The sequence below is a fragment of the Nicotiana tabacum genome, chromosome 2 (genome assembly GCF_000715075.1).
Source record: "Nicotiana tabacum cultivar K326 chromosome 2, ASM71507v2, whole genome shotgun sequence".
Lineage (NCBI taxonomy): Eukaryota > Viridiplantae > Streptophyta > Magnoliopsida > Solanales > Solanaceae > Nicotiana > Nicotiana tabacum.
The window spans coordinates 77,624,585-77,648,256 of record NC_134081.1 but is presented as its reverse complement, the minus strand read 5'-3'; the positions used below and the strand labels follow the sequence as shown (position 1 = coordinate 77,648,256).

General features: G+C 38.8%; 1 protein-coding gene across 1 annotated transcript; it reads left to right on the top strand.

Moving 5' to 3' along the window:
* Nucleotides 1–789: 789 nt before the first annotated feature.
* On the top strand, nt 790–5,608 carry LOC107809878 (putative cytokinin riboside 5'-monophosphate phosphoribohydrolase LOGL10). The gene is made up of 4 exons (XM_016634576.2): nt 790–1,074; nt 4,412–4,540; nt 4,731–4,915; nt 5,054–5,608. The coding sequence occupies exons 1-4, from the start codon at nt 862–864 to the stop codon at nt 5,442–5,444; spliced, it is 918 nt and encodes a 305-aa protein (XP_016490062.1). The 5' UTR covers nt 790–861; the 3' UTR covers nt 5,445–5,608.
* Nucleotides 5,609–23,672: the final 18,064 nt, after the last annotated feature.

Here is a 23,672-nt window from a genome sequence, read left to right as displayed (position 1 = left end):
GTGAAGTATACATTATTCACTTGTAATGAATTTGTCCACCAATGGGACAAAGTATAGAAAATTGAACCCACGTGTTCCCATTATCCTCAAACAAATATTCAACAGTATTATTCCCTCCACTGGGGCATCTTGCCCAGACCCCTCCCTTATTTTTGAGAGTTATAAGAGAGGAATCTAGCCTATTTGATCAAGTTTCTAAAATTTAATTATTTTAAAAAATATCTTTTGGAAAGTAATAGACACTAATAATTTGTATTTAATTAATTAACTTGAAATTTTTTATCAATAAAAAGTATTTCTATTATAATTAGAGTAAATAAAATTTTATTATTTACCAAAAAAAGGTAACAATTTATGTTTCGTCAAGATTCTAAGTGGCGTTTGGACATAAGAATTATGAAATTTCGGAAAAAAAGAAAAAATATTTCAAGTGAAAATAATATTTTAAAAATAAAATTATGTTTGGACATGAATACAATTTGGATCTGTTTTTGAATTTTGTGAGTAATTTGAAATGAAAATTTTAAAAAATAACTTTTTGAAATTTTTCAAATTTTCAAAAAAATTCGAAATTCAACTTCAAACGAAATTTAAAATTTTCATGCCCAAACATTAATCCGGAAAAAAGTAAAAATATTTTGAAAAAAAAGCAAAAAAATTCCCATGGCCAAACGGGCCCAAAAATGCTTTTGGACAAAAGCTATTGTTTTCATATTCTGAAAAATAATTGTTGCTATTATTCAAAAACAATTGTATTTTTTATTTCTAAAAACGTGGTCAAAACTCCTCAAAAGGGTGGCTAATAATCCAAGCGTTTTATGCAAAAGCTCCCTGCTACCAAAAGAGGGGAGCATCTTGAAAATGGGGTTTGCTGCAGCTAGTCCCTCCACTTCAATGGCGAGCCATGTTTTCCTAAGAAGCTCTCATCAGAAGGAAGTAATGTTAGGGTCTTCTTTGCGAAAAGAAACATGGAGGTTTAATCTCAACTTGCCCAAGCTCAACTACCAATCAAGAAACTCATTTTGCTGCAAGAATGAATCAATCGATTTCGAAGAAAGAACAAGTCCTAATGAGGTCAATTTTAAGATCCCATCTCTCATTTTTCTGTTTTTTGGTTCGTTTAAGTCGTCCACTTAGCTGCTGCATATGCTTCATTTCGTCGCAATTTGTTCAAAGTAAAAGTTGGGTGAGTATTCCAACTTTTGAACTTATCAAAACGAAAAAAAAAGAACTTGGATGTTGTGTTTACTTTTAGATTAAAGGGAAGATAGAACTTGGCACTGATCAAGTTTGGATTTTGTTTTGAATATTTTAATTTGAGGACGGTATGATCTCTACACAAAGATTCTGATTAGGAATTTGACGTGGCAAATTTACTATCTTTATATTCAATTCTGGCTTTTATTGTTGTTTGAGAATCCTGAACTCAAGAGCTTATATTCCTGATGCTTGAAGAAAACAAAGGATAAGTGAATCATTATATGAGGTTTTCATTTCCAAAAAAGTAGCTTGATGCTATGATTTTATGTTAGTGATTTCTTTTTACATGATTCGTCATTCCTTGATTTAGTTCTCTTTCAACATTCTTCCACTGTATCCAAGTAGAAGTAACAAGCGGTACACGGTTCTCTCTACCTTCGAGGTATTCACTCAATTTATCGAAATGTATAAATAATAGGTTGAGTGTGGGGTGAGATGGCAGATAGGAGGTGGAGATATCCAAATGGCTTTGTAGGAAGGAGGCTCCTTCCCTCTTATGTTGTAAGAGGGACATCTAGAAGTTTTAAGCAATTGCTTCAGTATCAGCAAAGAAACAATAGCTCCCCTCTTGCTAGAGCAAAAAATCGATTGTTATTCCTTTATTCGTAATTCCTCCTGTGGACCACATTTGAATCTTATGCACCTATATCGTTACTTTCATGCATAACTTCCATGATAAAGTCAAGGACTTTCCTCTGTCAAATCTCGCTACACTTGGTTGAACAGAGGAGACAATAGCTTTCAAGCTTGGCCATGGAAAATTATATGGAAATCTATAAAGCACCTTACAAAGTAGCATGCTTCTTGTGAGAAGCGACTCATGAACACAGTCCAACCTCCAAAGAAGAGGTTTTGCAATGCGTAACGGATTCTACCTTTGCAATAAAGAAGAAGAGAATGGAAGCAGGAGCGGAGGGAGGGTGTTATCTACGGGTTCGGACGAACCCAGTAACGTTTTGCTCAGACCCTGTATTTGTACTAGAAAATCTATTAAATATGTATAAATACCTAATTGCGAACCCAGTAACTAACGAGCTATGAGTTCGGTTGTAAATTCAAAACCCATAAACTTTAAATCCTGGCTCCGCCTCTGAATGGAAGTCACCTATTTTTGCACTGCTGGATTGTTAAAAAACTATGGGATCTGTTCCTTAGCATGTTTGAGTAATTGAGTTGAAACGGGTCATGCCAAACTCTTTGAACGATCTACTGCTTGCATGGGATCTCAAAGGAAGAAATAAATCTCTGAAGGAAATCTTGAAAACTATCTCAGCTTGTGTATGTTGGGTACTTTGGAATGCGAGGAACTCTAGGTGTTTTGAGGGAAAAGCAATCACTGACTCACTGTACAAGAGATACAATTTAGATGCTCGTGTATGCTAGCCCTGTGGTGCAATTATCAGGATGTATAAGAAATAGATAAGATGATAGATTTCATTAGCTCGCTTCAGGAGTAGGATCGTTTGTATAGAGCTGATCGCCTTCCCTTTTCTTTTCTTTTTTTGGCGTTGGGGACTGTGTTCACCCCTTTGATCATAGCAATCACCTTCTTGGTGTCTGGTTTTTGTTATATTAATAATATCTCTTGTTTACTGATAAAAAAAACTTCCATGCTAAGGTTAGACATTTAATGATCTCATTAGTAGTATTTGTATTGACTATCAACTACAGATTGCTTGAAATCAAAGGCATATAGGTTGATAACGTTGAACTAGATACTATAGGATAAGCAACTAGGAGGAAGTGTAACGAATGAAAGTGGTTCAAGCTAGCATATCAATCAGCTAAAATGACATTTTATTTACTCAAAACTGATTGAATGCCTGAATAAGGAAAGAGATGGAACACACTGGTTACAAGGCAATACACTTTGCCATCATGTTGTTGACTCGGTGAAATGATTTAGAGGGTGCTTGGTAAAGCTTAGAAGCTGGTCAAATTGGCTTATAAGCACCTTTTGGCTTATCTACGCGTTTGGTAAACATCCAAAATGCTTATAAGCCAAGTACTTATAAGCTAAAATCAGCCATAAGTCATAAGTTGGTCACCCCCAACTTATGACTTTTCAGCTTATAAGCACTTTTAGTTTGACCAAAGTTTTTACTAGTTTATCCTTAATAATATTTATTAATTCACAAAATATTTTTCCCAAAATATTTCTCTTCATTCCATATTCGTTGTTCATCCTTTTATTTACAAAGAAATTTTTTAATTTATAATCTTTTGTAAAGTTTTTAAGGGTGTTTTAGTCATTTTAACAAAATAACAGCTTATCAGCACTTATCTACCAAATAAATCAACTGCTTATTATCAATTTCAGCACATTTTTCCAAGCACGTAAATGTTTATTTAAGAAATCGGTTTCAGCGCTTAAAAATGCTTTTAAGCACTTCAAGCTTATCAGCTATTTACAATAAGCTAATCCAAACGGGCTCTTACTCTGTTTATCCTCCCGGAAAATTTGTGATATATCAGAGATGGCTTGCTTGCTACAAGTAGCTGTGGTATATAATATAACAGCCCACTTGATCTTCGGTTCATAAGAATCTTGTACTCCAACTTCCTTTCCTTCCTTACCACTTGCTGATGTATAAAAAGTAGGCTAGACAGCTGAATATCTTAGCATGGACTCTGACTCATTAGACTTGAGAATCTATATAAAAAGCTATGCACCATGACTATATGTAATCGATCATTGGCGGAAACTGGAAACTTTTTAGTGGCATGATTTCTAAATGATGGAGTAAATATCGTCAGCCAGTGATTCATTAAAAAACAAATTTCCACGTTTCCATTGGAGAACAACTATCGGGGAAAATGATCAAGCACAATTCTAATGTACCCACCCTCTCTTTCAATTGATAGTGGATTAGCAACACATCTTGGAAATGCCAGTCAGTTGCTAAGGCATGTTTACTTGTTTGTTATGACCTTTACTTTTTGTGAATAGTCATAGATCTGAGTTTTTATTGCAGTGTTTTTTTTGTATCTGACGGAATTGCCTTGATAATGATTTGTGGATGAGAAAGAGAAAGAATATCTGTTTCAGATGTATTGCTTAAATTTTGGCACGTTAATTATATTGCATCTTGATTACACAATACAACTAGTTCTGAAGGTTTCCTAAAGTAACAATCTATTGAATATGCAGGTCAAGAAAGAGATTGAGCAATGCTATGAATTAATACACAGGCTTGGTCGGGGTGCTGTGTATTTAGGATCTTCAAGGATGGGTCCTGAACATCCACACTATGTTAAAACCTTCGAATTGGGCAGCAAGGTTAGTGAACTTTATTTAAGTTTAGGGGTAAAGAAATAGAAATGAATGAACGCGTAGGAGAAATAACGAGAAATGGTGAGCTTGTATCTAAAGACATACTATTTTAGAAGAAAGTGTAAGCCTTACTATTTTATAGTTCAAGAAGAGCCTTGATCAGCTGAGCTTTTTCTAAATACTACTTGTTCGATAGATTGCAGCCCTCTTAGATTGTACAACATGGTCGGGTGCTGGGCCAGGCTTAATGGATGCTGCAACGCAAGGTGCCCTACAAGCAGGGAAGCGTGTTGGTGGGTTCAAGATAGGTAGAGAAGCTGGGGAATGGACGGCTTCAAATTTTCATCCTTACTTGCCATCAGAGAGTTATCTGACATGCAGGTAACTAAGGACACGTTGTAAAGCCAAAGGAACCACAGTTGGGCAGTTCTCAATAGGCGCTTCCCTATGATAGCATAAATGCATTATTTTTCTCATGTTCAATTAACCCTTGTATTCATCAAATCGTATTATACCCAGGTTTTTCTCTGCAAGGAAACATGGGTTGGTGGATGCTGTTGTGAGATGTAAAAGCTCTGAGAGGACAGCTGTTGTCGCCCTTCCCGGTGGAATTGGTACCCTTGACGAGGTTTTTGAGATTATGGCTTTGATTCAACTCGAAAGAATTGGATCTCAACTTCCTGTTCCTTTTCTTCTAATGAACTATGACTCATTTTATTCCAATTTGCTGGAGTTCCTCAATGATTGCGAGAAGTGGGGCACTGTTTCCAAGAATGAGGTTGCATCATTGTGGAAAGTTTGTAACAACAACTCAGAAGCTTTGGCTTACTTGACAGAATTTTATGGTCTTTCTCCTGTCGAGACTGGTAGAAAAGATTCTGAATCATCAGAATGTAGAAGTTTACCTTGACACTTTTCGTCCATCAGCTATGGAGAAAAGCTGAAGATTATGTTTCATCAGCAATTTCTATTTCTTATTCTACTCTTTCAAGGAGGTCATGTTATTTGCTGAAATTGAATATCGGAGTCTACGTCTTGAAGCAGAGCAATGAAAATGTGTGGTTTGAACAAAAATTTCTTAGTTGTGACTTGCTTTTTTTGAGATTAATGTTAAACCAAAGTGCGGAGTGTTACTTTCTTCTCTCCAATCTCCATAAGATGTTAGGGGGAAACTGAATTCAAGTTATAATCACACAAAAAAACACTAAATGAACCTTGTTGTGCAAGTAATACAGTAAATGGATCGTAATAGAAAGATTAATAAATACTTGATTATTTAGTATAAATGCTTTTTTTGTTGGATATTTGATTCATTGTATTAAAACATTATTTGAACCTTGTTTAATTTGAAAAACATGTTTTAGTTTTAATCGGTTTTTGATCTGGTAAATTCTCTGTCTATATCGCCTTTAAGCTCTGGTCCAGGTTATATATACTACAAAGACCTGTTTGAGGAGTATTCTCTGTTCTTACGGAGTATTTTGAAGGGCTTGAGGAGAAGAGCTACCATATGTACTAAGTTATTTTGGTCTTTAAGTGCTTTATCCAAGTGCAGCTAATTCATGTGTAAATTATCCCATTTCATATACCGGTAATATTTATGAGTTTAAGTTCTATGCATTGATTTACACGATCATATTTATTTATGATATGCATTAATGAGTAACCTCATAAAAATGATAATTAACATGCTATAATAGGTTAGCTAAACTACATTGATCGTCTGAAGTTTTTTAAAGTGTTAAAATTTACTACTACATTATTTATGCTGAAAATGGAAATGACAATCAAATGCAGGATAAGTAACACCTAAGTTTGTACCATGATAATTTTTTATAACTCAAACCAAACGACCCCTTAGATATTACATGCAGCAAAATAATAATATGAATTACTTGGATTAAACTTGAGGGTTTAAATTTACACAGGTAGAGTGAGGATTTTTCATAACTTAAGACCGGTATATAGAGATATCTGTGAACGTTAATACTAAAAATACAATATATATTAAGAAATGAAATCCTAAGATATCCAGTATCATCAAATAAAAACCATATAATATATACATGCGTTCATTCATGACTCTACGCTCAGTAATAAATATTTTTCTTACAGAGGAGACATAAATTATACTCCTATATTACATCAAACAGCAAGAGGAGACGCCTTTATCGGCTATTGACGCCGTCGAAGTGCGACGACGTCGTTCCCGTGCCTGTGCCGCCACAGTGCATTCATATTCAGTATCATAATTTCCATGGTAATCAACGACATGGAATTTTTTATTGGAACGTCGTCTTAATTGAGGATTAAGCTGATCTCTATAACGAAGAAACCTACCATCTAATTGTCCATAGTAATCAGATTGGCTAATAAAAAGATTACTTGAACATTCTCCAAATTGAAACCAACACAACTCTGCTTTATTCCCTGCTTTTCCTAGCCTTTTTAGAAGTACTTTTGGATCCACATTTCCTGACACTTCAATCATCCCATCTCCATTCATTCTGCAATTTCTGATACCTATTTAACATTTTTAAAAATATGAGAACAAATGAAACAGATTACTAACAATCTACCATCCGAGGCGGATCTAGGATTTGAAGCACGTGGGTGTATTTTTGAATTCAACCAAAATTTGTTTTTGGCCCACTACTAATATATCACTATTTTTTAAAGACATATACATGTATACATGGAGTTTTTGCCGAACTTTACGGGTGTCAATGATCCCTATTTATATAGCATAGGTCCGCCCCTGTCCACCATGAAAGAATTCAAAAAATGTACTCACTCTATTTCAATTTATGTGAAACTTAAACAAGCCATAATATTTGTGGAGCTATAATTTTTCTGAAACTTGTAGTGTTAAAAATGGCAGAATATTTGTGTGGCTAATTATTTTCTCATTGATGGTAGAATTGAAAGTTTTAATTAAATTATTTTCAAATTTAAAAAAGAATCATTCTTTTTAAAACTTACTAATAAAACTGAAATGGAGGGAGTATATTATTTAAAAAAACCCACATATTACATAGGAAAAGGAAGTGTAAAAATACCATGGACATTTTTGAAGACTTTCGCCACGATTTTTTGCCATCCTGAAGTGCGATTGTTGACCCACAAAACGCATGTCTGTTAATGGATTAACATAGTAAAAAAGAAGTAAACAAGATAAAAGAAAATGAACGTAAAATGAGAAGAAGAAAACATGAACACCATATATATATATATATATATATATATATATATATATATATATATATATTTTTATTTTTATTTTTATTTTTTTTTCATGAATGGATAACTTTGCATCATGAGTTGCTGTTCCAATGCAGAGAAGGACATTATAACTCTGAAATGATGAAAATAGTGTTGTTTGTTATGGAAGGGCAATGCAAGAATATTGGATGATATTTATAAGATCGCTAATAGCATTGTCGTTCTTTAAATGGAAATAAGATTTGGGATTTTCCTTTATCTTCGTAGCTAAATAAAAGATTCGTACTATAGAAAATACGACATTGAATGTGACATTGGTAAGAGCATACGATACATCTGCAAAGTATGGATATGGGCTCAAATGTAAATATTTACTTTAATCTTTTTTGTTTAACCATTTAGTATTCAAAACTCACTAATTGACTAAGAAGATAAAATGTATTTACCAAAAGAACTTTCATTTCCCAAGCTCGAACGGCGAATGTTGTAGAATCAAGAAATTTTCAAACCAATAACCAATGAAATTATTCGGAGAGAGTATGCATATGTAACTTTGAAAAAAAAGGTAGATATTTTGGAACCTAGGTGTAAAAAAGCTTCTTAACATTTTGTACCCTATAAAAATTAATGCAATGAAAGTTTCCAAAGATATCGTGAATTGTTATTGTAGCTATTAAATGGCTAATTTTTCTTTCCATTTTAGTAGTGATAAAGATGCCGTCAAAGGGTCAAAAAAAGAAAAGAAAAAAAATCTTCCACTGTGAGAAAAAGCTATCGTCGCTTATATTAATGTATGTAAATCATTGGACGCGGGAACGTTGTTTATCTAATGCAATATACCAAGAAAGGAAAGCATATCAGAAAATTCTTCTCAAGATCTTCTTAACATTCTGTACCCTATCAATTGATATAAATGAAATTCTCCAAAGATTTATAGTTTAACATATAATAATTCTATTTTCCGGTACACCCCAAATTAGTTGTAAAAAAATAAAGAGAATTGTCCAAGTCTACTCATTGTTTGATGAACGTAATCTAATACAAGTTTTAGAACTTAGGTTATGTTTGGTATCAGAAAACCTCATGTTTGATTGGTTTAAATGTTATGAAAAATATTTTCCTAATAAACTTATTCTCCTCCAATTGAAAGAAAATAATTTCCCTGCCAAAAGGAGTGAAAATATTTTTTCAAAACTCTGATTTAACCTTCCGTACTCCTATTTCCACCCTCCAATCCACACCCTCGCCACCCTGGGCCTCCAGACCCCGACCTACCAGCTTGCACCTCGGCCTCACCCTACCCACCCCGACCCCGACACCCCTTGTCCACTCTCCAACCCCACGCCCTGGTCCACCTCTCCCTCCCAAGCAACCCCACCCCCACCACCAACCCACCCTCGGCCCTCATCTCCCCTCCTCGTCCTACCCCTTCCCTCCGCCCCAAGCCATCAACTCCCGCCACTCATTCCCCTCCCGACCCGAACTTTGCTACCGAAATACGGAGGTAGGTGGCCGACTAGTGTTAGGTGTCGGGGTAGGATTTGGGATCAAAGTCGGGGTACGGGGTCGGGGGCCAGGTGTCGAGGTCTAAGGTCCAGGTTCGAAATTGTAGTATTTACCTAAATTATATTAAAATGCTTTTGGGGCAATATTGTTTCCTCACTTATCAAACACCAGAGAATAAGAGAACTACTTATTCTTCAGGAAAACAGTTTCGTGGAAAACATTTTCTATCATACCAAATATACCCTTAGACATACTATATGTTTCAATATTCGAGATTATTAGCCTGTTTGGTCAAGTTTTTTTGGGGGCCAAAAATATTTTTTTTTTTGGCCAAAAGCACTTTTGGCTAAAAATTGAGGTGTTTGGCCAAGCTTTTGGAAGGAAAAAAAGTGTTTTTGAGGAGAAGCAGAAGTAGTTTTTGAGAAGCAGAAAAAAGTAGCTTCTCTCCAAAAGCACTTTTCTGAGAAGCACTTTTGAGAAAAATACACTTAAAAACAGTTTTCAAAAGCTTGGTCAAACACTAATTACTGCTCAAAAGTGATTTTCAAATTAATTAGCCAAACACAAATTGTTTCTCACTAAAAAGTACTTTTGAGAAAAACACTTCTCAAAATAAGTTGATTTTAGAAGCATGGCCAAACAGGCTATATATTTGCTTCTAAGAATAATTAAACGGTTACATCACTTATTGTCAAAATATAACCAAAATATATAAGTCCTACCAATATGCTTTACCTTACATCCTTTTTTTTGTTTCCTCGTATCATACTTCAAAGACAAATAATCCTGCAATATATTTTCTTGCCTTCATAATTAGCATGTGAACAAACTGACCCCTAAGTAGGCGTTTGGACAATATATTTGGTTAAAATTTGAAGAAAAAAAAGCACTTGAAGTCGAAAAGTATTATTTGTAAGTTAAATCTCCCGTGTATAAGTAAGTAAATCTCTTTATATCGGTAGGCTTAGAGATCTTTGAAAGTTTCACCATTTAACTACTAATCAACTCTAGTAATTCTTTATTTCTCCTTCACAAATTGGGACCAATGTCCCCCAAAAGACAACCGACTAAGAATATTAACAAGACAGTCCGTAAATGATACTATTAAATCAAGTTAAATCAAGTTAGATCTACATCAAAAATAACTCTCTATATTAATGTTTACCCTAAAATTCGAGTAACAATTAAACTCTATATTAAGGATACGTGATTTAATCCAATACTAATTGACAAACAATGAATTGAAATAGATAATCTAAATAGTAAAATAACTCAAACCAGTGTTCTAGTAGCGCTTTCGACCTCTATTCGAGATGGTCTCGAGGTTGGGAAAGAAGAACAGTAAAGAACAAATGATGAACAGTAATGGACAGTAAGTAAAATAGAGAGCAGCGTGTTTGTATCATTTTTATTAGTGAATCAATGCCCCTTACAAATGAATAGTGTCCCTCTTTATATATAGAGAAATCCTAAATAAGGTACAATTATAATCATGAAAATAATTCCCATGATTGACGTCAATAACCGCTTGATTTGATCTGTTCCGAGATTTTCGCCGAGATCTTCGGTCGGTCGCTAATATCTCGCCATTCCGTTATTATGTATTACTCGAAGTCGGTCATGCTTGGTCTCGATATTTAACGAGCATTTCGATCTTCGTGCTCCGTACTTTGCCATTAAGCTCGAGCCTGGTTCATTACGAGCTTACTCTCGAGGCAGCTCCTCGTGCCTATGAAAACTGGCATGCTCGATTTCGACCGTATATAGATAGTCCCCGCGTTTCTTGAAATAAAATAATAAGAAACGGTTTGAGCCTTGATTTTCTGAAACCTCGATCATGACGCCGTCCTTATGACGTAAGTGATAGATGTGATCGAAACGTCCTGTCAGTTCAGTTTTCCAAATCATTAATGCTTGTCAGTTAGTGGTCAGCCACTAAAGCCACCGAACCGTCGTCGTGAACCTATAAATACCTGCTCCTTCATTGAATCAAACTTTACTTTTTCCCTAATCAAACCTCTAAGTATTCTCACTCTTTTCATCTCCTCATTTTCGCCGTCTGTAGAACCACCGTCGTTAGCATCGAAACCACCAGTTTTTCATCTTTCTTCGCTCTTCTTTACTTATACAAATGGCGAAAACCTCAAACACTGTACCGCAGAAGGATAAAGCTTCTTGCTCCTCTTCCCGGTCGTCCGGCGGAGCCGCTTCCCCATGAATACGTTCCCGACCCCTGTACTCTAAAATCTGACTTCAAGGTCGAAAACCCTTCATCGATCTCGGGCTGATGTGAGCATGTGTCGATATACATGTGCTCAATATCGAAGAGTCATCTCAAGGCCATGAAGAGGGACTGCAACTGGGGTCCCGAGGTCGTGGTGCAAATTCCTGCTCCCGAAGAGAGCATCACCGCCTATGTGGAGGGGCTCTTAAGTGTTTACACTTATCCCTTCACGTTGGGTCCCCTTGACCCAGTAATTATTGATCTCTGCAAAAGATATCAGGTCACCCTCAGCCAAATCCACCCCTCTCTATGGCGCATAATAATCATGTTGCGCTTCTTCTCTATCAAAACCGAGGGGCTAGAGTTCACTCTAAATCACCTCATGCGGTTGTACCGGCCTCAAATCTACCGAGGACTAATTAGGCTCCAACACCGGGCAACAAAAGCTTTGATCTCGAGCATTGATGAGGACAAGGATCGGGGTTGGATGAGCCGTTTTGTACGGGTGAGGACCTGCGACATTATCTCGGAAGAGAAGATGTCGCTCCCTGAAGAGTGGAACTTCAACCGTAAGCGATCTTTTAAACTTTGCCCTTCGTACCTTCTTCTACTTCATCTGACATCCCCTTTCGATATGCAGCTGTTCCTTGGATGCCTCAAGCGGTACCTGACCTCGAAGATTGGGTTCAAAAGTTAGCCTCAACTTCCACATATGCCGAACGCGCATGGCGTGATTTGGCAAAGGGCAGATGGGAGGCCAAGAACCACGGTAAGGATCTCCTTTTTCATGTTCTAAAACACTTTTCACACTCCATTCATCAATAATTTTCTTTCACGTAGGCCTGACTAAGGATTCCATTTTGAGGACTTCAAGTGGCGAGGAAGAAACTAAGTCCCTGGTTCCGAAGCCGGGGTAAGACAAGAAGAGGAAAACTGCCTCGCAGTCCGAGGACCCCAAGCCCAAACCTCGAAGGGTGAGGAAGATAGTAATCGCTCTCACGATGGACTCGGTCCAAAAACTGAGAGACAAAGAAGAAGAAGAAGAAGAAGAAGAAGAAGAAGAAGAAGAAGAAGAAGAAGAAGAAGAAGAAGAAGAAGAAGAAGAGGAAAATGCCTCGCCACTGACGGTCCGACCTAGGAAAGCCGCCGAGGTTACCAAACCTTCTAAGCTGACGGCGGCTGCTAAAATCAAGCCTCGTGTCGAGGAGGCTTACTAAAAGAAATCGGGTGAGGATCCCGAATTACCAGAGGTCGAGACCATTTCTCGGCCATCTGCAACTTTACCGGACGATGCCGGTTTTGAGACCCCGAAGATTGATCAGAGCGTCCCGAGCGACTTGCTCGGGACCATGACAGAACGTCACTTGCCTTCTCTCCCGACCTTTTTTGAGGAGGCGCTATGGGAAGCTCGAGAGTTGAAGACTCCTGATATAGGCGGAGGCTCTAGTGTAGGGGATCCCTTTCGGGATTGCTTTACTGGAGTCGATGATGCCTCTGATATCGGTGATGCTTCTATTATTTTAGAAGAGGCCCAACGTATCTTATCTCGGGTAAGAATCGGTTTACTGCACTTCTTTTCTTTACTCTTCTTTTTCTTTTTCTTTTTTTCTAAATCTGACTTGTGTTTTCCCTTTTTTTTATATAGGCTTTTGCCAAGTTTCGAGCTGACCTTAGCCAGTGTGAAACTGAGCTCCAAAGGGTCTCGGAGGAGAGGAACGCTTTGAAGCTTCTTTGCGGCCAAAAAGACGAAACTATAAAGGACCTTCAAGTGGATTTGGTCAAGTCTCATGAGGAAGAGGCCGAGCTAGATAAGCAGGTAAGCATCCTTTTGATAAAGTACAGACTCGACCCAGCTGTGGAGGCTAACACTTCATTATCTCAACTGCAGCAAAAGGTTGAAAATATCGAGTTGCTTCGGGGAGAAGTCGATCAAGTAAAGGCCGATTTTGATCGGTGGAAGGAGAATATGGATCGCCTAGCTGCGGAAAAAGAAACTACCTCGGCCAAACTGTCATCGACCGAGGTTCAACTTCGGGGCGTTAAAGAGAAAAGTTCAGCCCAAGCCAAGAGGATCGAAGAGCTTTAAACCGGGCTTGCTAAGGCCAAGGTGGAGATCGAAAAGACAAAAGTCATAGCGGACAAGTCCATTGCCATGTACCGGGCCGATGTTGAGGCTGCTCAAATGCAGGTAAGGGGGGCTTCTAACCGAGAGTAATGGATCATTGACTCGACAAAGTGTCAATCCCGGAAGGAAACCCTCGAGGAAATACATACTCGAGGTTGTGAGCTCTCCGAAGAGATAGCCCGAGCCAAGGTGCTTGAGACTGAAGCCAGACAGCTTGCCTCCTTTGACAACGAAGACGATGATGAATAAGGCAGTCGAGGTGGATCCAACGAGGGGTCTGAAGGAGAAGTTGCTCCTGAAGAAGAGGCCAAAACCGGTCGTAGTTAGGACTTAGTTTCTCTTTTTGTAAGACATTGATCGGTCTCTCGTACATAACCTTTTCTATCAATATATAATAGAAAAAACTTCTTTTGAATGTCTTCTCAATTTTATGTTCAAACGTGTTTTGTGCTTTTGCCTTGTGAAAGTTTTGTTGTTGCAGCCTCGGTAATCGAGTGAACACTAGTTCGAACTTAGAACAAAACCCTTAGGTTTTTTAGACGCACAAGGGCGAGTCCCCGAGCTCAATAATTTATTCGAGATTTCGGATGGCTTGATCGATGCCATGACTGCACTGTTTTTATAACTGAGTTCGAGTATGTTTCGAACTTAGAATAGAATAAACCCTTAGGTTTTTTATCAAATAATGGGTAATTTTTGAACTTACATACCCCTTAAGGTTTTATGGCGGATCCTTGAGCTAAGTTCAAATCAACTTTATTTGAACTCGGATCCTTGAGCTAAGTTCAAATCAACTTTATTTGAACTCAGAATAGTGGAACCCTTAGGTCCGAGTTGAGTGAGAATAAAGTCTCGAACTCTAAATATATTGGCCCTTAGGCTCTTTTAGGTTGGGCCCATATGGCCTCTAAAAGACGGCTATTATTTCCCCCTTTCGGCTTATTACCCATTGGGTTTTTTGAGGGTCCGATGTCGGTCGAAACCCTTTTGCATTTTGTGCCTTAGCACGTTCGTGTTAAAGATAATTTGATACCTCTTAAGGTTTTTCGAGGGCTGATTTTATCGAAGCCCTTTTGATTAATTGCTGAGGGTAGCCTTTTTTAATCGGTTTTTCAGAGAATTTGAAGGCCTATCGTTATTGCGGAATTCGGACGTCTCCGAGCCGTGTTATTTAGGTCGTAGCTGCCTCTTGGGCTTATTTCCCAATAATATTTCGGACTTGTTTGAAATGTCATTCCCCGAGAATGGTGGCCTTGGCCTATAGATCGAAGGGTGCCTCTTTAAGGTCTTATGCATCTGTGTTTAGATGCCTATCATCGATGGTAATCCCCAAGTGTATATTTGCACTTTGGATCTTGAGCCGTTTCTCGCAATATCATAAGCATGAGGTTTGTATAGTAGATAATTTTCTTTGAGACACAAAATCTTTAAATGAAGAGAGAAATGCTTCTTTGAATAGTTTATACATGCGCACATGTTTTTCCATCGGGGCTCGACTAATTTATATGGACATGGTTCACTTGACCGTTTGGTCCATTACAAATCTTCCCTATCGAGGCCCCTTGACATGAAGTACTATTCTCGAGAATACAACATCCGAGGGTGATGCCCTCCAGTATTCGAGGTTGATTGCAAAGAAGCCTTGGATACTATTGAATTGTCCTCAGGTAGCACATAATTGTTGCCTCGTTAAAAACCTTGCCGGAAAAACCCAGTTGGGATAAAAACCAATCTAAGGAAAAAAGAGTGCAATGCGTACTTTAAAACTTGAGGTCTCGATGTATTTGGTTGAACTCCTGCAATGAGTTAGCGCCGAATATATATAAACGAACGAAGGGAGAAAGTCATACCTTACCAATAATATCGTTTGAGAAGTGATATGTTCCAGTTGTTTGGTAATGGTTCGCCGTCCATCATTACTAGTTTATAAGACCCTTTTCTGACTATATCGAGGACTTGATAGGGTCCTTCCCAATTCGGGCCGAGCTTCCCTTCATTAGGATCTCGAGTATTGACGGTGACCTTCCTTATGAATAAGTTCCCGACCCTGAAGTGGCGAAGGTTGGTTCTTCTATTGTAGTACTTTTCGATTCATTGCTTTTGTGCAGCCATTCAAACAAGTGCCGTTTTTCGTTTTTCATCTAATAATTTGAGGCTAGTGTTCATAGCCTCTGGTTCGATTCCTCCGATGCATGTCAAAACCTTGCGCTGGGTTCTCCGACTTCGATTGGAATTAAGGCTTCGGAGCCATACACTAAGGAAAACGGAGTTGCCCATGTACTGGACTTCGGGCAGAATTTCTCTCCATTTCCCTTTAGCTTCGTTCAACCTTTTCTTCAAGTTTTGGATGATAGTCTTGTTCGTCGATTCGTTCTGTCCGTTCCCACTAGTGTGATACGGTGTTGACAATATCCTTTTTATTTTATGGTCTTCGAGAAATTTCGTCATTTTACTGCCGATAAATTGCTTACCATTGTCACATACTATTTCTGCGGGTATCCCAAATCGACATACGATGTGATCCCAGATGAAGTCTATAACCTCTTTTTCTCTCACTTTCTCGAACGTCTGTGCTTCAACCCATTTAGAGAAATAGTCAGTCATAAATAAAATAAACTTAGCTTTACATGGCGCCGCTGGAAGGGGGCCGACGATATTCATCCCCCATTTCATGAATGGCCATGAAGATAGAACTGAATGAAGTTGTTCTCCGGGCTGATGGATCATCGGTGCAAACCTTTAACATTTATCACACTTTCGAACAAACTCCTTAGTATCTTTTTCCATGCTATCCTAGTAGTATTCTGCTCTAATGATTTTGTGAATCAGTGATTCGGCGCCGGAGTGGTTCCCACAAGTGCCTTCATGGACCTCTCGTAAAACATAATCGGTGCCTCCTAGCCCTAAGCACACTGCCAATGGTCCATCGAATGTTCTTTTGTATAATGTTCCATCTTCAGGCAATGTGAATCGAGCAGCTTTGGTTCGTAAGGTCCTCGACTCTTTAGGGTCTGATGGGAGCTTTTCATTCTTCAAGTATTCAATATGTTTATTCCTCCAATCCCAGGTTAAACTTGTAGAGTTTACCTCGATATGGCCTTCCTCGATCACAGATCTCGAAAGTTGAACGACAGTCCCCGAGCTGATCTCATCTTCCTCGATCGATGACCCCAAGTTTGCAAGTGCATCGGCCTCACTATTTTGTTCTCGAGGTACATGCTGTAAAGTCCATTCCTTGAAACGGTGCAAATTTACCTGCAGCTTGTCCAAATACCTCTGCATTCTATCCTCTCGAACTTTGAAGGTTTTATTTACTTGGTTCACCACCAGTAAAGAGTCACACTTGGCTTCAATGACTTCTGCCCCCAGGCTTTTAGCTAGCTCGAGACCTGCAATCATGGCCTCGTACTCGGCCTCATTGTTAGTCAACCTACAAGTTTTGATAGATTGCCTAATAGTGATACCCATGGGCGGCTTCAAAACGATGCCTAGCCCGGACCCCTTCACATTTGAAGCACCATCTGTGAAAAGGGTCCATATCCCCGATGACGTACCCAATTTTAACAAGAGTTCCTTTTCAACTTCGGGTACGAGAGTTGGCATGAAATCGGCCACGAAGTCCGCTAAAATTTGAGACTTGATGGTCGTCCGGGGTTGATATTCGATGTCGTACCCACTGAGTTCGACAACCCATTTGGCCAATCGGCCCGACAGTTTGGGTTTGTGCAAAATATTACGAAATGGGTAAGTGGTTAATACGCATACGGGGTGACATTGAAAGTATGGTCTTAACTTTCTAGAGGCGCTTATTAGTGCAAGTGCCAATTTTTCTAAGTGTGGATATCTAGTTTTCGCTTCTCCTAAGGTTCGACTTACATAATAAACGGGAAATTACATACCTTCCTCTTCCCGAACTAGGACACCACTTACCGCGATTTCTGATACTGCCAAGTACAAGTAGAGTTTCTCATCTGCCTTTGGAGTGTGAAGCAGTGGTGGGCTCGATAGGTATCGCTTCAACTCTTCCAATGCCTGTTGGCATTCCTGGGACCAGATGAAATCGCTCTTCTTTTTGAGTAAAGAGAAAATTTTGTGGCTTCGAACCGATGACCTCGAAATGAATCAGCCTAAGGCATCTATCCGTCCAGTTAGCCTCTGTACGACTTTTACACTATCCACGACGGCGATGTCTTCGATGACCGTGATTTTATCGGGGTTGAGCTTCATGTTGTATTTCCCTAAAATCTCGAACATTTCCTGCAAATGAGCCAAATGGTCCTCTGCGCAGGGACTTAACTAGAATGTCATCAATATAAACCTCTATTGATTTACCTATTTGTTCTTCAAACGTTTTATTCACTAAGCGTTGGTAAGCAGCTCCTGCATTTTTTAGCCTGAAGGGCATTACATTATAACAATATGTTCCATACTTGGTGATAAATGAAGTCTTTTCTTGGTCATCCGGGTTCATTTGGATTTGATTGTACCCGGAATAGGCATCGAGAAAAGTAAGGATCTCGTGGCCGGTCGTGGCATCGATCTTGCGATCGATGTTAGGCAGTGAAAAAGAATCTTTGGGGCACGCCTTGTTTAAATCCTTATAATCTACACACATTCTAAGTTTGTCCCCTTTTTAGGGACTACAACTACATTGGCTAACCATTCGGGATATTTCACCTCCCGAATGGATCCTATTTTGAGAAGTTTAGTTACCTCGTCCTTTATGAATGCATGCTTTACTTCGGACTGGGGTCTTCTCTTTTGCTTCACCGGTTTGAATCTAGGGTCCAGGCTTAGCCGATATGTCGTTACCTTCAGTGGAATCCCTGTCATGTCTAAATGGGACCAAGCAAAACAATCTATGTTATCAACAAGAAATTGGATAAGTTTTTTCCTGAGTTCGAGGGTTAATCCCGTTCCCAGGTATACCTTTCGCCCGGGCAAATACTCGATCAATATAACCTGTTCCATCTCTTCGACCGTTGATTTGGTGGCATCAGTATCTTCGGTAACAACAAAAGTTCGAGGGGTCAGAAAATCCTCCTCTTCTTCTTCTATCTCTTGCTTCCCTGATTCGGTCGAGGCTTGTGGCTATGATTGCTATTTGACTTTTTGTTTATCTTTGATGCTCGACCTTTCCGATATTTCCGAGGTTGATAGTGTCGATATAGGGGTCACCTTTGCAGCATACTGCTCCCCGTATACTGTTTTTACACCGTCCGACGTCGGGAATTTCATCATTTAGTGGAGAGTCGAAGGGACTGCCCTCATATTGTAGATCCAAGGCCTTCCGAGCAGGGCGTTGTACCTTATGTCGCCCTCGATTACGTGGAACTTGGTATCTTGAATGGTTCCAGCCATGTTCACTGGCAGAATAATCTCCCCTTTAGTTGTTTCACTAGCCATATTGAAGCTGTTTAAGACTCGAGCTGCGGGTACGATTTGACTTTGTAGGTCGAGCTGCTCCACGACCCTCGATCGGATGATATTTGCCGAGCTACCTAGATCCACTAAAACACGCTTAACTTGAACTTTATTTAATAATATAGAAATTACCAGAGCATCGTTGTGGGGCTGAGAAATGCCTTCTATTTCTTCGTTGTTGAATGATAAAGTGCCTTCGGGCACATAATCTCGAGTTCATTTTTCCCTAGTGATTGATACCTTTGTGCGTTAGAATATGGGTTCATGTGGGATGTCGACCCCACCGACGATCATATGAATGACATGTTGGGGTTCCTCCTGTTCATTTTTCCTGTTGGCGTCCCTTTCTCTGAAATGATTCTTGGCTCGATCGCTAAGGAACTCCCGAAGGTGACCCTCATTGAATAGACGGGCTACCTCCTCCCTTAATTGCCTGCAATCCTCGGTCTTGTGACCATGCGTGCCATGATACTTGCACATCAAATTTGGATTTCTTTGGGAAGGATCAGTTTGTATGGGTTTGGGCCACCTAGTATCTCTGATCCTTCCGATTGACGAAACAATGCCCGATGCATCGATGCTAAAGTTATATTCCGATAACCGAGGTGCCTCTGTGGGATCAGCATGCTTGTCGAAACCACTTTTGCTCAAAAGTCCCCAAGAATTCTGTCCTCGATCACTTCTTCGATCGTTCCGGGCGGAATTGCATCCTGAACCATTATTTTTTTGATCTGCGGTATATGGTTGATATCGGTCCCTGTTAGACCTTGATTCCATGTCGACGTCCCTCTGGTTTTTAACTGTCGACCTGTTTGGATATACTGAATCGGAAGGGGCTCCTAATTGGTCTTCCTCGACCTTGATCTTTGACTAATATCGATTATGTACATCTGCCCAAGTTATAGCTGGATACTCGATCAAATTTTGTTTCAACTGTCATGACGCTATTGAACTCCGTTCATTTAACCCTTGGGTGAAAGCTTGAACGGCCCAATCATCCGTGACTGGTGGCAACTCCATGCGTTCCATTTGAAATCGGGACACGAACACCCTTAGCATTTCATTATCCCTTTGTCTTACCTTGAAAAGGTCTGATTTCCTCGTTGCGACCTTTATGGCTCCGGTATATGCCTTTACGAAAGAATCTGCTAACATGACAGGTTGTGATACCAAATCATTGCTCCCTTTGTAAGGGTCTCTCCGAATTTTTTCAACAACACGGATTCGATTTCATCATCCTCTAAATCGTTACCCTTAATGGCGCATGTATATGAAGTAACATGCTCGTTGGGATCGGTAGTCCCATTGTATTTGGGTATGTATGGCATACGAAACTTCTTTGGAATAGGCTTCGGAGCCGCACTTGGAGGAAACGGCTTTTGTACAAACTTCTTCGAATCCATCCCTCTCAAGATTGGCGGTGCCCCTGGTATCTGATCAACTCGAGAGTTGTATGTCTCCACTTTTTTATTGTTGGCTTCGATTCTCTTCTCCCCTGATTCAATTCTTTTGGTGAGCTCCTCAAGCATTTTTATTACCGCAGGATTAGTCTCCGATTTGTTACCATTCGACATTTCCGGTACTGGCTCGATACGGAAAGTAATTTCCGGCTCGACCCTATTAGAAGCTCTATGTTGATTTTGTAACTGAGCAATAGCGGCTTGCTGAGCCTGAAGCATCTCGAATATCAATTGGAGACTGACTCATTTGTCTCCTCTGCCATGTGTTCCTTGGCCACTAGATCGGCCTTCTTTACGTACACTCCCATCGAGATCTGCGCTTACGTCCGCGTTTAGAGCAACGTGCGAACTGACATCGACTGGGTTGGCAACCGGTGCTGCCCCGAGATTAGCCTGTGGCACCTCGATTCCTGGAGCGATCACATTTTCGTTTTCATCGTGGAATCTGAGGCCATTGTTACCGTGTGTGGATGCGTTTTGTGAGTTTGACATGTCTTAACCTAGAAGCAAAGGCGCTCAACAAGAACAAGCGTAAAATAGTGTGTTTTACCAGAATCAGTACTGAACAATCACTATTATTCTTAGCCCCACGGTGGGCGCCAAACTGTTTACCCTAAAATTCGAGTAACAATTAAACTTGTTTAGTGGTTTTAAGGATACGTGATTTAATCCAATACTAATTGACAAACAAATGAATTGAAATAGATAATCTAAATAGTAAAATAACTCAAACCGGTGTTCTAGTAGCTCTGTCGACCTCGATTCGAGATGGTCTCGAGGTTGGGAAAGAAGAACAGTAAAGAACAAATGATGAACAGTAATGGACAGTAAGTAAAATAGAGAGCCGCGTGTTTGTATCTTTTTTATCAGTGAATCAATGCCCCTTACAAATGAATAGGGTCCCTCTTTATATAGTAGAGGAATCCTAAATAAGGTACAATTCTAATCATGAAAACAATTTCCATGATTGACATCAATAACCGCTTGATTTGATCTGTTCCGAGATTTTCGCCGAGATCTTCGGTCGGTCGCTAATATCTCGACATTCCGTTATTATGCCTTACTCGAAGTCGGTCATGCTCGGTCTCGATCTTTAGCAAGCATTTCGATCTTCGGGCTCCGTACTTTGCCATTAAGCTCGAGCCTGGTTCATTACGAGCTTACTCTCGAGGCAGCTTTTTGTGCCTATGAAATCTGGCATACCCGATTTCGACTGTATACAATTAAGTCTGATAAGTAACCTAATAAATAAAGCAATAAACTTGTTTAAGTTGTACTGATAATGTAAAAATTCTTTACATTGTGACTGTGTATGACTTAACAATAACGAATTAATCCATACACTCCAGAATAATGGGTTTAATTTGCCTAGTTACATAGCATTGCAATTGCTTATATGACCATCTCTGGAATCATGTCCATAAAATGCAGGCAGCAGCGGCCCAGGCCTGGAATAAGGCGTCAAGGGCGGCGGAGGCAGAGGCAGAGGCGGTTGTAGGCCGTGGTATCCGCCGTGCCGGGGCAGAGCAAACCTGGGGTGATTGAAATTACGAAATGGTCCTTGACTAAAGGGTCCTTTTTCGGGTGGTTTTGGAGGTTGTGAAGGAAGAAACAAGTTGCTGGAACATTGACCAAATTGAATCCATTCTAATTCTGCAGATTTTCCTGATTTAGCAAGATTTCTCATTAATAAAGCTGGATCCACTATCCCTGATACTTCCACCTTTCCATCTTCTTTCAATTTGAATTGACGCACTCCTGCATTTAAAAATAAAAATTATGATGAGCCTCTCAACAAACTAGCCCAAGATCACACATATGCTATACCGTGCCAAATAACAAAGAATTAAAGAGTTTAACTAATATACACAGACGATATAAAAGAGATTTTATATTTATATCACCAAAAAGATAACTACGTATATGTCACCATCTATAAAAAAAAAAAGTAAAATTAGTAATCTCGAAAACAAAACTAGTTATCAGCTACAACATCGATATGCAAACACAAATATTGAACTCTACCATACCCTACCCTTTGTGCTACTCAAGACTCTGTTGACTGCCTTTTGCCAACCAACAGAACGAACTTTAACTTTAATTACACAAACCTGCAGATTTTTTTTACAAAAGAAAAGTTTACATCAATCATATTGAGAGGAGGATGCAACAGGTTTAAGTAAATGTATATTTTCACACGAAATATAGATGCATATGAAAAAATCACTAAAATAAATATTAATTCCTGAATCATAATCGAAATATGAGTGGTGAGAACATAAAAATTGAACGTGTTTAGATTCTGATCATATGTCACAATATTAGAATAAAAGAGGGAAAAAAGGAAGATTAACCATGAAAGCAAGATTGGCTTCATTGGGACGGGGAAGAGGAGCTGGTTGAAAGCATTCACTTAACATTCGAATGAGGTTTTTCAATGGCTTCATAATCCTGTATTTCTGATGTTATGCAAATTGCATATCACTGTTAATTCTAAGAGATTAGCGTAGTATTAGTATTAAATTCTTGAGCGGATCTTATTTCAATAAAAAATTGAATGGATAAGGAAAGATTTGATTTTGTAACAATGCTAAAAGTGGTCATGCTGATTCTCTCTTCAAAATTAATTAATATCTCCTTTTCATTAAGTATCCCGCAAAATCTTCTAAGAAATACTTCCATTAATACATCCGCTAAAATCTCTCTCAATAAAAGTAAATATCTTCTTATTTGGAAATGGAAATAGAAATGTAGGATTTTCTCTACGCTTCTCCTAGTAATTCTTAAATGCTTTGGATAATTGATTAACTTCATAAGTTACCGTCGTAGCCTATAGAATAATGGTACTCATACTTTTATTTGCATTACGATCAAGTTTTATATCAATTATATTTTGGGTCTAAATTTAATGTGTAAGATTGAAAGTTTAAACACCTTTTTAAAAAACAAAAGTAGTTTTTTTTTTTTTTGGGGGGGGGGGGGGGGGGGGGGGTTTAGGACATTTTGGATGTAAAAAATATATTTCCTTCCGTAATTGATGTTTTTTAAGTTATTAGTGTAAAGCAATACACTCAGTTCTTATGAACGTTATCCCCAATTTCTGATCAGGGTATTAGGAGATAATTCTTCTTGAAAATAAAACGATACTTCTAAGAAGAAATTGGTCACACAAGTCAC